Source organism: Coregonus clupeaformis, chromosome 34, assembly GCF_020615455.1.
Source record: "Coregonus clupeaformis isolate EN_2021a chromosome 34, ASM2061545v1, whole genome shotgun sequence".
Lineage (NCBI taxonomy): Eukaryota > Metazoa > Chordata > Actinopteri > Salmoniformes > Salmonidae > Coregonus > Coregonus clupeaformis.
The window spans coordinates 30,813,096-30,828,175 of NC_059225.1; the positions used below are offsets into that span (position 1 = coordinate 30,813,096).

The following is a 15,080-nucleotide window of genomic DNA, read 5'->3' on the forward strand; positions in this document are numbered from 1 at the left end:
AAAGAGGAAAACTATTCACCCTAACACTACTGGACAACTTTTGGGCTTATTGGAGACTTTTTGACACAGCACCGTGATGTCTCAGCCAGTGTACAGTCAGTACACCAGACCACGTACTGTGTATGACATAGCCTTGTCAGATTACACACCAATGTCTCGGTATAGGAGTCCCAGGGCTAGTGGAGACAGACCGCTGTCCGATAGTGATATAATCTGGGCTCCTCATCAAACTTTGGATGTTTTTCACTACAGGAATATCGTGGATCACTCCTGCCTGAAGGTGTACCACAAGGACCCCGCACAAGCCTTCAGTCACGGCCCAAGACCCACCAACGGGGATGCCAGGGTGAGTACTTTACTTTCGGTTTTTTTGACACCAGCTTCAAACAGCTGAAAATACAATATTTTTTTAATGGAAAATATATTTCACAGCAGTTTAGATGGTACAATGATTCTCTACACTATACTTGCTTGTTTTGTCACATAAACTGAAATTAGGCCAACTATTAGAATTTTGGCAACCAGGAAATGGCGGAGCGATTTCTGTATAGTACATCTTTAATTCCTGTCTGAGCAAAGGAAGATAAAGAGTCTAATACCTGCTGTGGTGCTTTTGTAAAAAAGGTACAGTATTTATGATGGGTATTATTATGGGCAACATGCCAGCCATTCCCACGGAGACAGCTCCAGTATAGGCCAGTCTAGTCAGTCTAATGTATAAATAACACAGTCTATGGGGGCCCTACCTCTTCCTCTCCTCCTATCCTCCTCTACCCTCTTCTCTCCTACCCTACCTATCATCCCTCCTTCTCAGCATCTGGGTAGAGGAATGACCCCCAACCTCCCCCCGTCTTCCTTAATCTGTTTATGGGGGGTCTTCTGTTCTCTGTGCCTAATTTCGGGGGGATCGAGGGAGCCTTGTGTGTGCTTTAGCGCAGCTCTCCGAAAAGAATTGAACTACATTCACGGGGCTTTTCCTTGTCCATTCTTCTCCAATCTCCTGCTAATCTCCCACAAGGCTGTCGCCTGCTCTCCGCATGTTGGTTTCCTGCTGATGTAACGGAACTAACGCGCAAAGACCTCATTCCTCGTGTGTTCTTCCCCAAATCCTTTCTGATCAACTGACCCCTGTCCTCCCTAATCCTCTTGGATGCTTTATCTATCTAGCCAAGAGGAGTGTCCATGTGGATTGCCATGCAGAATATGGCCCGCATTCCCTGTGTAGTGCACTACTTTTGCCAAGACCCCTATCGGGTCCTGGTTGAAAGAAGTGCACTATATAGGGAATAGGGTGCCATTTGGGACACAGACAGGAGTATTATTGCAGTTATTACAATCACAATAACCCTTTCAATGAACCCCAGCATAATGCATTGCGTCTTTGTTGGGAGACGGCAGCTTTGCTTTATGGGAGGTGGAGTGTGTTGTCAGATTCTGTAGTGTTTTGCTTTAGTAGTAGAGTAAAGTAGCATTGAGTGTTAGGTCTAGGGACTACTTTTGATTGATTCTTATTTATGAAACTGTGCTTCAGTCTGCCTCTATTACCTATGTATGCATACACTGTAAAGTATTTTACTGAAATGACTGGAACATATAGGACACAAAGGAGAAGCCACTATTTCTAAAACAACTACTGCAGAAAACTCAAGAAATAACTATTGATCGCACTACTGTTGACTGTTTAACAGGGAGTAGACATATTTTATGAGCAGTGTTATAAAAAGTGAACACACACACTGCATGAATACGTAACATTACGCAACCCAGTTCTCATGAACTGTCTTATCAGTTCTGTCATTGTTTAACCCTCAGGAGCAATTCACACACTGTCTGTCTCTCTAGACTACTAGACTACTGGACTACTCCAAGAGACCTATGGACATTGTCTTACACACACACACACTCACACACACACACTCACACACAGGTTGCACACACACATGCGCACAGGTTTGAGTATATTTGTTCTGGCCTAGGCACTGGTGTGCGATTGAGTTGAAGTCGCCTGTCTCTTTAAAAGGCGGTGACCACTGTGATGTTGTTTGAATCCTAGATTGTCCCTTTAACACAGAACATATGAGTTAGGCTATGGACTTTGATCTCATCCAGGGATGGGCAAAAATTACAAAATACAATTACAAAATGCCATAAAGATCAATGTATCAAAATAAACTACAAAATCAGGGTGTGACGATTTTGTTACGTTACAGCTTTATTCTAAAATTGATTAAATAAATGTTTTCCCTCATCAATCTACACATAATACCCCATACTTTTTGCAAATGTATTACAAATAAAAAACAACCTTATTTACATAAGTATTCAGACCCTTTGCTATGAGGTTCTAAATTGAGCTCAGGTGCATCCTGTTTCCATTGATCATCCTTGAGATGTTTCTACAACTTGATTGGAGTCCACCTGTGGTTAATTCAATTGATTGGACGTGATTTGGAAAGGCACACACCTGTCTATATAAGATCCCACAGTTGACAGTGCATGTCAGAGCAAAAACCAAGCCATGAGGTCGAAGGAATTGTCGATAGAGCTCTGAGACAGGATTGTGTTGAGGCACAGATCTGGGGAAGGGTACCAAAAAATGTCTGCAGCATTGAAGGTCCCCTAGAACACCGAGGCCTCCATCATTCTTAAATGGAAGAAGTTTGGAACCCCCAAGACTCTTCCTAGAGCTTGCTGCCCGGCCATACTAAGCATCCGGGGAGAAGGGCCTTGGTCAGGGAGGTAACCAAGAACCCGATGGTCACTCTGACAGAGCTCCAGAGTTCCTCTGTGGAGATGGGAGAACCTTCCAGAAGGACAACCATCTCTGCGGCACTCCACCAATCAGGCCTTTATGGTAGAGTGGCCAGACGGAAGCCACTCCTCAGTCAAAGGCACATGACAGCCCGCTTGGAGTTTGCCAAAAGGCACCTAAAGGACTCTCAGACCTTGAGAAACAAGATTCTCTGGTCTGATAAAACCAAGATTGAACTCTTTGGCCTGCGTCACATCCGGAGGAAACCTGGCACCATCCCTATGGTGAAGCATGGTCGTGGCAGCATCATGCTGTGGGGATGTTTTTCAGTGGCAGGGACTGGGAGACTAGTCAGGATCGAGGGAAAGATGAACAGAGCAAAGTACAGAGAGATCCTTGATGAAAACTTGCTCCAGAGCGCTCAGGACCTCCCACTGGGGGCGAAGGTTCACCTTCCAAAAGGACAACGACCCTAAGCGACCCTAAGCACAAGTCTCTGAATGTCCTTGAGTGGCCCAGCCAGAGCCCGGACTTGAACCCGATCGAACATCTCTGGAGAGACCTGAAAATAGCTGTGCAGCGACGCTCCCCATCCAACCTGACAGAGCTTGAGAGGATCTGCAGAGAAGAATGGGAGAAACTCCCAAAATACAGGTGTGCCAAGCTTGTAGCGTCATACCCAAGAAGACTCGAGGCTGTAATCGCTGCCAAAGGTGCTTCAACAAAGTACTGCGCCGGAGAAGATGGCTGCCGTTTTACAGCCCTCTACCCAATTGTACTATTATGTGTGTTTTTCTGCGTTATTTGTAATTTATTCTGTACATAATGTTTCTGCCATCGTCTCTTATAACCAAAAAGAGCTTCTGGATATCAGGACAGCGATTACTCACCTCGTATTGGACAAAGATTTTTTCTTCAACAAGTCGGACGCGAAGGATATCCTACAGACACCCGACAAGGCCCAAATCCCCGTCATTCACATGAGAAAGAGATGGAGATATCGTGGACGTAGGTCGGGGTGCCTTGTAAGGATCCGACGGCGAGCGAGTAAACTGCCTCTTCCATCAATCCTATTAGCCAATGTTCAATCATTTGAGAATAAATTGGATGACCTAAGATTACGGTTATCCTACAAACGGGACATTAAAAACTGTAATATCTTATGTTTCACCGAGTCGTGGCTGAACGACGACATGGACAACATACAGCTAGCGGGCTATACGCTACATCGGCAGGATAGAACGGCTGACTCCGGCAAGACAACAGCTGGTGCACAAAATCAAATACTAAGGAAGTCTCTAGGTTTTGCTCGCCTGAGGTAGAATATCTTATGATAAGCTGTAGACCACACTATTTACCAAGAGAGTTTTCATCTATATTTTTCATAGCTGTCTATTTACCACCACAAACCAATACTGGCATTAAGATTGCACTGAATGAGCTGTATAAGGCCATAACTGAACAGGAAAACGCAAATCCAGAGGCAGCGCTCCTAGTGGCCGGGGACTTTAATGCAGGGAAACTTAAATCCATTCTACGTAATTTCTACAAGCATGTTAAATGTGCAACCAGAGGAAAAAAAACTCTAGACCACCTTTACTCCACACACAGAGTCGCATACAAAGCTCTCCCTCGCCCTCCATTTAGCAAATCTGACCATAACTCTATCCTCCTGATTCCTGCTTATAAGCAAAAACTAAAGCAGGAAGCACCAGTGACACGGTTAATAAAAAAGTGGTCAGAAGACGCAGATGCTAAGCTACAGGACTGTTTTGCTAGCACAGACTAGAACATGTTCCGGGATTCTTCAGATAGCATTGAGGAGTACACCACATCCGTCACTGGCTTCATCAATAAGTGCATCGATGATGTCATCCCCACAGTGACCGTACGTACATACCCCAACCAGAAGCCATGGATTACAGGCAACATCCGCACTGAGCTAAAGGGTAGAGCTGCCACTTTCAAGGAGCGGGACTCTTACCCGGACACTTATAAGAAATCCCGCTATGCCCTCAGATAAACCATCAAACAGGCAAAGAGTCAATACAGGACTAAGATTGAATCGTACTACACCGGCTCTGACGCTCGTTGGATGTGGCAGGGCTTGAAAACTTTTACAGACTACAAAGGGAAGCACAGCCGCGAGCTGCCCAGTGACACAAGACTTCCAGATGAGCTAAACCACTTCTATGCTCGCTACGAGGCAAGCAACACTGAAGCATGCATGAGAGCACCAGCTGTTCCGGATGACTATGTGATCACGCTCTCCGTAGCCAATGTTTGTAAGACTTTTAAGTAGGTCAACATTCACAAGGCCGCAGGGCCAGACGGATTACCAGGACGTGTACTCCGAGCATGTGCTGACCAACTGGCAAGTGTCTTCACTGACATTTTCAACATGTCCCTGACTGAGTCTGTAATACCAACATGTTTCAAGCAGACCACCATAGTCCCCGTGCCCAAGGACTCTAAGATAACCTGCCTAAATGACTACCGACCCGTAGCACTGACGTCTGTAGCCATGAAGTACTTTGAAAGGCTGGTCATGGTTCACATTTACATTATTTAGCAGACGCTCTTATCCAGAGCGACTTACAGGAGCAATTAGGGTTAAGTGCCTTGCTCAAGGGCACATCGACAGATTTTTCACCTAGTTGGCTCGGGGATTAGAACCAGCGACCTTTCGGTTACTGGCACAACGCTCTTAACCACTAAGCTACCTGCCGCCCCACATCAACACCATTATCCCAGAAACCCTAGACCCACTCCAATTTGCATACCGCCCCAACAGAATGCTATTCATTGGCTACAGCTCAGAATTCAACACCATAGTGCCCTCAAAGCTCATCACTAAGCTAAGGATCCTGGGACTAAACACCTCCCTCTGCAACTGGATCCTGGACTTCCTGACGGGCCGCCCCCAGGTGGTAAGGGTAGGTAACAACACATCTGCCACACTGATCCTCAACACAGGGGCCCCTCAGGGGTGCGTGCTCAGTCCCCTCCTGTACTCCCTGTTCACCCATGACTGCATGGCCAGGCACGACTCCAACACCATCATTAAGTTTGCCGACGACACAACAGTGGTAGGCCTGATCACCGACAACAATGAGACAGCCTATAGGGAGGAGGTCAGAGACCTGGCCGTGTGGTGCCAGGATAACAACCTCTCCCTCAACATGACCAAGACAAAGGAGATGATTGTGGACTACAGGGAAAAAAAGAGGACTGAGCACGCCCCCATTCTCATCGACGGGGCTGTAGTGGAACAGGTTGAGAGCTTCAAGTTCCTTGGAGTCCACATCACCAACAAACTATCATGGTCCAAACACACCAAGTCGTCGTGAAGAGGTCACAACAAAGCCTATTCCCCCTCAGGAGACTGAAAAGATTTGGCATGGGTCCTCAGATCCTCCAAATATTCTACAGCTGCACCATTGAGAGCATCTTGACTGGTTGCATCACCGCCTGGTATGGCAACTGCTCGGCCTCCGACCGCAAGGCACTACAGAGGGTAGTGCGTACGGCCCAGTACATCACTGGGGCCAAGCATCCTGCCATCCAGGACCTCTATACCAGGCGGTGTCAGAGGAAGGTCCTCAAAATTGTCAAAGACTCCAGCCACCCTAGTCATAGACTGTTCTCTCTGCTACCACACGGCAAGCAGTACCTGAGTGCCAAGTCTAGGTCCAAAAGACTTCTCAACAGCTTCTACCCCCAAGCCATAAGACTCCTGAACAGCTAATCATGGCTACCCGTACTATTTGCACTGCCCCCCCACCCCATATTTTTACGCTGCTGCTATTCTGTTAATTATTTATGCATAGTCACTTTAACTCTACCCACATGTGCATATTACTTCAACTACCTCAACTAGCCGGTGCCCCCGCACATTGACTCTGCACCGGTACCCCCCTGTATATATAGCCTCCCTACTGTTATTTTACTTCTGCTCTTTTTTTCTCAACACTTTTTTGTTGTTGTTTTATTTTACTTTTTTCAACAACAAAAAAATGCACTGTTGGTTAAGGGCTGTAAGTAAGCATTTCACTGTAATGTCTGCACCTGTTGTATTCGGCGCATGTGGCCAATAAAATGTGATTTGATTTGATTTTAAAGGGTCTGAATACTTATGTAAATATATTATTTTCGTTTTATTTTTTTGATAAATTTGCAACCTGTTTTTGCTATGTCATTATCGAGTATTGTCTGTAGATTGATGAGGGAAAAAAACGATTTAATCAATTTTAGAATAAGGCTGTAACGTAACAACATGTGGAAAGAGTCAACGGGTCTGAATACTTTCCGAATGCACTGTAGTATTCTGAAAACTAAAGTGGATATTTGTAGTGGCTGGTGTGCAAATACTTTCTGGTTGAATTTGACAAATTAATCAAATTCATTCAACATTGATCCATGCCAATTTTTTACCATTATATACAATATAATGACTGTAAACCTGTATGAATGATCTGTTGTTTCAATGCCGTTGAGCCATTAGCTTATGGCAGGGTGCCCTTTAAATACAGACTGGGCAAAGTCATACATTTTAATACTGAAGTGCACACACACATACACATACAAACACACACACACAGGCAAGGTAAACAGTGGCTTTATTCCTGACAGATGTGAAGCTGAGAGTACAGATGTTTTTCTAGAACATGTTCGAGACAGAAGAGCCTTTCTGATGCCTCCACTCGTTAGCAGTTTCTCTTCATTGTGAAAGCAAACCCTGGCATACTAGGAAAAGGGCAAATACAGAACGATGATCAAATAAGTGCTGCACCTGTTCAAACACAGTGTTTGATGGGAGTGGAAGAACATTGCTGCACGTCTCAGTAGGGCTAAGCAGTGTACTGTCTTCTCTAAATAAAGTATCAGACACATACACACACACACACTGCATTGATGCTGTCTATCCACAGTAAAGTCAGTGAATAATAATGTATGCTATTGGTCTCCATTAGTTTTATTTCCCTCTAACAGATTGTTTCCCAATGTTTTGGGGGTTAAATATATGAGTGGGGTTAAATAAGTTAGCGGTAGCCATGCTCATACGGTGACAGTTTCCGCAGTGTGTGTGTACAACAGTTAATCAGTAGGCTTGCATCCAGTCAGGCTGTTTCATTTACATCAGGGAATTGTAACAGAGGTGATGGAATAAAACACATAATTTGCAGTAAACATAAGCCACATATGCCTGACAGTCAAGTAGCCTATTTATGCATCACTGTTTTATTCTAGGCTAAAAATACTCGGTGTTGTTTGTAATGTTCGGAGTCCGAAAGCAGCAAAACACTGCGTAGGGTCATCTATCTACACTGAAAAAATAAAGGTTCTTAAATGGTTCTTCCTCAGCTCTTAAGGTTCCTTGGAGAACTCTCGCCCGATAAAGAACCTTTGAGTTAAGTGTGGGGTTCTTGACGTGGCATCTACGGTTCTTCAGAATTCTAACAGGTTCTTGAAATGTATGGAAACCTGCTGATGTGTCCCTTTCATAGCACACAGCAAATTGGCCAGTGTTAACTAGTGTTGATTTTTCTGTGTAACATTTCTAGTGTTGGTTCAAGAGTTAAATGACCACTGTAAACATGGCCGATTAAGAAATCATAGGCCCGGGGTTATTTTATTTTTTATAGGTCCAGAAAAAAATCATCCTTTAAAAAAACGAATTTCATGCAATTCTACGTTATTTACATGACAGAAGACATCTGAATATTTTTTTTATACCACACAAATGACCAAAATTATTGGCTACTCTGACTGACAAACTGAGATCAATCTGGTCTTGAATTCAAACAGTAGCTCAGGCCAATGACGCGACACACAGATTGTACAATATTAGGAGGAAATATGCAGTATTTCATAGGCTAAAGTAGGCTACAAAATACTATTTCCAGTGGCACTCTGATGAAGATTAAGCCATAGGCTACTCACGGTGATGGCTGATGCGCTCGTCGTGCCAATAGCTTATCTCAAGATGAGGTACTTTGAAAAATAGAGATGTTGTTAGCAAAGAATTGGGAGTTGTTGAGGGAAAAAAAATGTATATCGGTTCTACAGACAGATTAGTCTTCTCTTTTCAGCAGTAGGCGTTTGCTTTCCAAACTGTACGGTTTTCCCGTGATTGTATTTTGAAATCTGTAAAAGGCAAACCGACAGCCGCAACCAACCAAATAAATATAATCCATAGATGGCAGTTCCCATTCAAGTCAGGACTGGCATCCATTGCTAGTGTACCCATGAGTTTAACAGTCAAATTGCCATGGTAAGAGGTTATACAAACCCTTCTATGGATTATATGTCTATGGCCACAACGCAACAAGTTGTATATATGGAACGCATGCTGCCCAAACTGCGGCCTTCCCGACTGTAGGCATACCAGTAACTGCCAAAATAAAGGAAACACTTGAGTAAATGAGGGATACAAAGTACAGTTGAAGTCGGAAGTTTACATACACTTAGGTTGGAGTCAAACTCGTTTTTCAACCACTCCACAAATTTCTTGTTAACAAACTATAGTTTTGGCAAGTCAGTTAGGACATCTACTTTGTGCATGACACAAGTAATTTTTCCAACAATTGTTTACAGACAGATTATTTCACTTATAATTCACTGTGGGTCAGAAGTTTACATACACTAAGTTGACTGTGCCTTTAAACAGCTTGGAAAATTCCAGAAAATTATGTCATGGCTTTAGAAGCTTCTGATAGGCTAATTGACATAATTTGAGTCAATTGGAGGTGTACCTGTGGATGTATTTCAAGGCCTACCTTCAAACTCAGTGCCTCTTTGCTTGACTTCATGGGAAAATCAAAAGAAATCAGCCAAGACCTCAGAAAACAATTGTAGACCTCCACAAGTCTGGTTCATCCTTGGGAGCAATTTCCAAACGCCTGAAGGTACCACGTTCATCTGTACAAACAATAGTACGCAAGTATAAACACCATGGGACCACGCAGCCATCATACCGCTCAGGAGGGAGACGCGTTCTGTCTCCTAGAGATGTATGTAATCAATCCCAGAACAACAGCAAAGGACCTTGTATAGATGCTGGAGGAAACAGGTACAAAAGTATCTATATCCACAGTAAAACGAGTTCCATATCGACATAACCTGAAAGGCCGCTCAGCAAGGAAGAAGCCACTGCTCCAAAACCGCCATAAAAAAGCCAGACTACAGTTTGCAACTGCACATGGGGACAAAGATCGTACTTTTTGGAGAAATGTCCTCTGGTCTGATGAAACAAAAATAGAACTGTTTGGCCATAATGACCATCATTATGTTTAGAGGAAAAAGGGGATAGCTTGCAAGCCAAAGAACACCATCCCAACCGTGAAGCACGGGGGTGGCAGCATCATGCTGTGGGGGTGCTTTGCTGCAGGAGGGACTGGTGCACTTCACAAAATAGATGGCATCATGAGGAAGGAAAATTATGTGGATATATTGAAGCAACATCTCAAGACATCAGTCAGGAAGTTAAAGCTTGGTTGCAAATGGGTCTTCCAAATGGAGAATGACCCCAAGCATACTTCCAAAGTTGTGGCAAAATGGCTTAAGGACAACAAAGTCAAGGTATTGGAGTGGCCATCACAAAGCCCTGACCTCAATCATATAGAACATTTGTGGGCAGAACTGAAAAAGCGTGTGCAAGCAAGGAGGCCTACAAACCTGACTCAGTTACACCAGCTCTGTCAGGAGGAATGGGCCAAAATGTACCCAACTTATTGTGGGAAGCTTGTGGAAGGCTACCCGAAACGTTTGACCCAAGTTAAACAATTTAAAGGCAATGCTAGCAAATACTAATTGAGTGTATGTACACTTCTGACCCACTGGGAATGTGATGAAAGAAATAAAAGCTGAAATAAATAATTATCTCCACTATTATTCTGACATTTCACATTCTTAAAATAAAGTGGTGATCCTAACTGACCTAAGACAGGGTATTTTTACTAGGATTAAATGTCAGGAATTGTGAAAAAGTTTAAATGTATTTGGCTAAGGTGTATGTAAACTTCCGACTTCAACTGTATATGTTATGGTGTGGTGTGCATTTTCCTGGCATGGTTTAAGTCCACTTGTAGAATCTATGCCAATGAGCATTGAAGCTGTTCTGGTACCTCGTGGTGGCCCAATGCCCTATTAAGACACTTTATGTTGGTGTTATTTTGGCATATACCTGATACCTGTATGTGCTTGTGATAAAACTTAATCCACAGTTATTTTTTTAAAACAATTGATCATCTGTGGCTAAATTATTTTTGAACATTGAGAGCAGGCTGCTGTGGTTGGATAAAAAATTAAAATAATTAAAATTAAAATTACTTAATATACAGGAAAGTATTCAGACACCTTGACTTTTTCCACATTTTGTTATGTTACAGCCTTATTCTAAAATTGTTTTTTCCCCTCATCAATCTACACACAATACCCCATAATAAAAAAGCAAAAACAGTTTTTTAGATAATTTTGCTAATTTGCTAAAAAACAAAAATATCACATTGACATAAGTATTCAGACCCTTTGCTTAGTACTTTGTTAAAGCACCTTTGGCAGCGATTACAGCATCAAGTCTTCTTGGGTAGAAGCTTGACGCTACAAGCTTGGCACACCTGTATTTGGGGACTTTCTCCCATTCCTCTCTGCAGATCCTCTCAAGCTCTGTCAGGTTGGATGGGGAGCGTCGCTGCACAGCTATTTTCAGGTCTCTCCAGAGATGTTCGATCTGGTTCAAGTCTGGGCTCTGGCTGGGCCACTCAAGGACATTCAGAGACTTGTCCTGAAGTCATCCCTGCGTTGTCTTGGCTGTGTGCTTAGAGTCGTTGTCCTGTTGGAAGGTGAACCTTCACCCCAGTCTGAGGTCTTGAGCGTTCTGGAGCAGGTTTTCATCAAGGATCTCTCTGTACTTTGCTCCGTTCATCTTTGCCTCGATCCTGACTAGTCTCCCAGTCCCTGCCGCTGAAAAACATCCCCACAGCATGATGCTTCCACCACCATGCTTCACCGTAGGGATGGTGCCAGGTTTCCTCCAGACGTGACGCTTGGCATTCAGGCGAAATAGTTCAATCTTGGTTTCATCAGACCAGAGAATCTTCTTTCTCATGGTCTGAGAGTCCTTTAGGTGCCTTTTGGCAAACTCCAAGCGGGCTGTCATGTGCCTGTGACTGAGGAGTGGCTTCCATCTGGCCACTCTACCATAAAGGCCTGATTGGTGGAGTGCTGCAGAGATGTTTGTCCTTCTGGAAGGTTCTCCAATCTCCACAGAGGAACTCTAGAGCTCTGTCAGAGTGACCATCGGGTTCTTGGTCACCTCCCTGACCAAGGCCCTTCTCCCCCGATTGCTCAGTAAAGAGTTAAATTAACACTCAATGGTGTAAAAGAACCCCAGTGTTGGTGTTAATAACCAGAGTTGAAACAAAACCACGCCCATCATTATCATATTTCCCAGCAGGCTCTATTGGAGGTTGATTTTTAGAATTGTTTGTTTCAATATCTATGTTTTTGCATGTACATTGATTCATTAATTAATCTTATGCTTCTCAAATATAAATAATATACATTTTTCTAAACTATTGCTGTTACTTGGACTTATTGCACCCGTTACTGAAATGGTTGTTCCAGTTTAGATGTTTAATGTAGTCTCATATCTTAGTGTTCCCAACCCTGGCAGTCATTCTGAATGCAGGTTGCGTGTGAATAAAAATTCCAAATGTTGAATATCCCCACTCTGGCTGGATTCCATTAGGAATTACACATCACTTTGCAAACCAGCATAATTTGACTTGCAGGCCATTGTATTAGAGTAAAACTAGGCCCCTCAAAAGAAGGCCTTGTGAAAAAAACAAATCTAAATCTAGAAGGGGGTATTCTAAAGAGTGTCAATGAGCATGCATTAAGTAATATATACTGTATAAAATACCATCATGTTTTTATCTTTCAGAAATGATTAAGTGTTTGCTGAATGGTTCTTTCTAAAAGTGAACAGCAATGGGGAGGGTGTGACAGCTGATGTGTGTGAGAGGTGAAAAGCCTGTATCGCTGAACAAAAACTCAGACTGGGCTGGATCCACAGCCAACAAAGACAAACTCACTCATTGGTTGATAAGTGAAAACACACTTTCTATAAATATGAATCTTCTATTCAAAGGCTATTGAACAACATGTAATAGAGAAAATTGGAAAGCACAAGCGACTGAGTTCAAACACTCACTGTCGAAGTCAAATATTTTCACACGTCTCTTATGGAATGCTCAATGTTAAAACTGTTTTGGTTTGATAGGATAATTGCAAGGTGGAAATAGTACTGCATACACATCCTGACAAAGGAAAAGCACCAAGTAGTTGTATGAAGTCAAGCACAGCTGTTCTATGCTGTTTGTGAATCATAAACAGATGGTGTACCTGATCAATGCATTCCTTTCATCCTCTTGAAAGACCACATTGCATTTTCAATATCATGACGTTATAAGGCAGGAGGTCCAGGTTTGTCCGCAGACATATAAAACATTGCCTTTTAATAAATAAATAAATACATCTGAAGATGTGAGGAGAACATGCAGTGAAATGGGGAACATTTGGTTTGAGTTTGGCTCATGTGGACTTTTGGCTCAGAGACCTCTCTCTTTCCACTGCCTCCTTAAGGTTCTCATTAGAAGGACAGTATGTCTAGGAGGGTCTCATAAAGTCTGCTCAATCCAGTTTCATATGAGTACTACATCAGGCTATTAGAGTCCTGCACCAGGCCAGATACACACCCACATGAATCAGGAGTTCTGATTGAGAAGTAGTGAGACTTATTGTATCTGTATTGGTCTCCACTGCAGTCCTTGGATGAGCTAATAGGGATTTTCATTGTTATGATGACGGTTTATGGGCAATATCTCTCTCTTATACAATGACTACCACCTTGGCAGGGGCAAATTTGAACTGTCTGACTTCAGAGACTTCTTTGTAGTCATAACTGGGGAATCAAACAGTCACCATATCAAATCATCTAAATGGTAGGATTCATATTTAATCAACGAGAACAGGGGGATGAAAGTGAATTATTCAAGTACGAACAACAAAACACGTCGACAGAGATCACAATAGTAGCCAAGTCGAAGAAAGCACTGTATACAAAACAGCTCCAATAGCCACCATTTCGGCCATGTGTAAAAAAACATGACTTCTGAGAGCATAATATTGGGATTGCCAGTATTGACACACTCAACAGGTAGTTGTGAACACTTGGATGCTTGTATACAAATAGCGGGGGCGCAACTTTGGTTTTAGAAGTGGGGGGGACATACAGTCCAAACAGCCTACCCGACCGCTCGTAGGCGTCTGCATGGTCCTAAAGCACACCGTTGCCTCGTTTTGTATCACATTCCAATGATAAAACTGGGGGGGACAAAAATGCAATTTCAGAATGTGGGGGGACAGGTCCCCCCCCCCGTCCCCAGTGAAAGTTGCGCCGCTGACAAATAGTATGTACAGTACAGTGGGAGACTGCTTTCAAGCTACAGTAACCCCAGGCTACTGTAGCAGATTAAGGAGTCACGTAAATTATGAAGAAGCATTTTGTTGAGTCAGATTAGATAATTACATTGACGTTAGCTTCCACCAAAGCAGGTGGCTGGCCACAAAAACCACTGAACCACAGCAGTAGTAGTGCATCCGGAAGAAATGAACTCACTCTCACAACCTGGCAGTGAGTTAACCATGCATTCCTGCGTATAAATATCTCTGCATACTCTCTGCCCTCCACGTTTGACTTTTAAATCCATATATCTGCTCCAGTCATGCCTCTCCTTTAACCCAGCTGTAGTTGAATGAAGTGAATTTCATAGTTTCAGTCCACAGGTACTCTGGGGTCCTTCATGGGTGGTTCAATGCAGTCCCAGCTGCCTGTTTAAAAAGGTTGTGCCAGACGACGACGGCACCTGTTGCTAATTCACCAGCTACTTCTTTCCTGCCTATAGGCACAAAGTTGAAATCCTTCTCTCTCAGTGTTTTTTACGTTGGCTGTTTTAAAAAGGCACACTGTTATCAGCAACCTGTGGCAATTGAGCTCACAAGCTTGCATGAACCTTAAAATAAACCCTCAAGGTAAGCACCTAGCTTTAAAGTTAATGCGAATATCCTGCTTATTCAAGGGATTTTTTTAAATATCAAAAAATCGTATCCAAAAAACTGGTTTTCATGTCAAATCTTATTTTAGAAGCCTGAGGGTATAGGCTGTGAAATGTTAGTAAAATATTGATAGGGGGGAAAAAATCCCTGTGGCCTTAACAGAACTTAAGGTCAACTGATTTCTCACTCTGAGAATGTGCTAATGTGA

General features: G+C 43.1%; 1 protein-coding gene across 4 annotated transcripts in view; it reads left to right on the forward strand.

The window, feature by feature from the left end:
* The window catches only part of LOC121550002 (sickle tail protein homolog), a 186,129-nt gene that overhangs the window by 148,838 nt on the left and 22,211 nt on the right, over positions 1-15,080 (forward strand). For all 4 annotated transcript variants that reach the window (XM_041862049.2, XM_045210541.1, XM_045210542.1 and 1 more), the window contains one exon: positions 253-346. In XM_041862049.2, the coding sequence (XP_041717983.2) occupies positions 253-346 (94 nt within the window). The remainder of the gene's footprint in view (positions 1-252; positions 347-15,080) is intronic.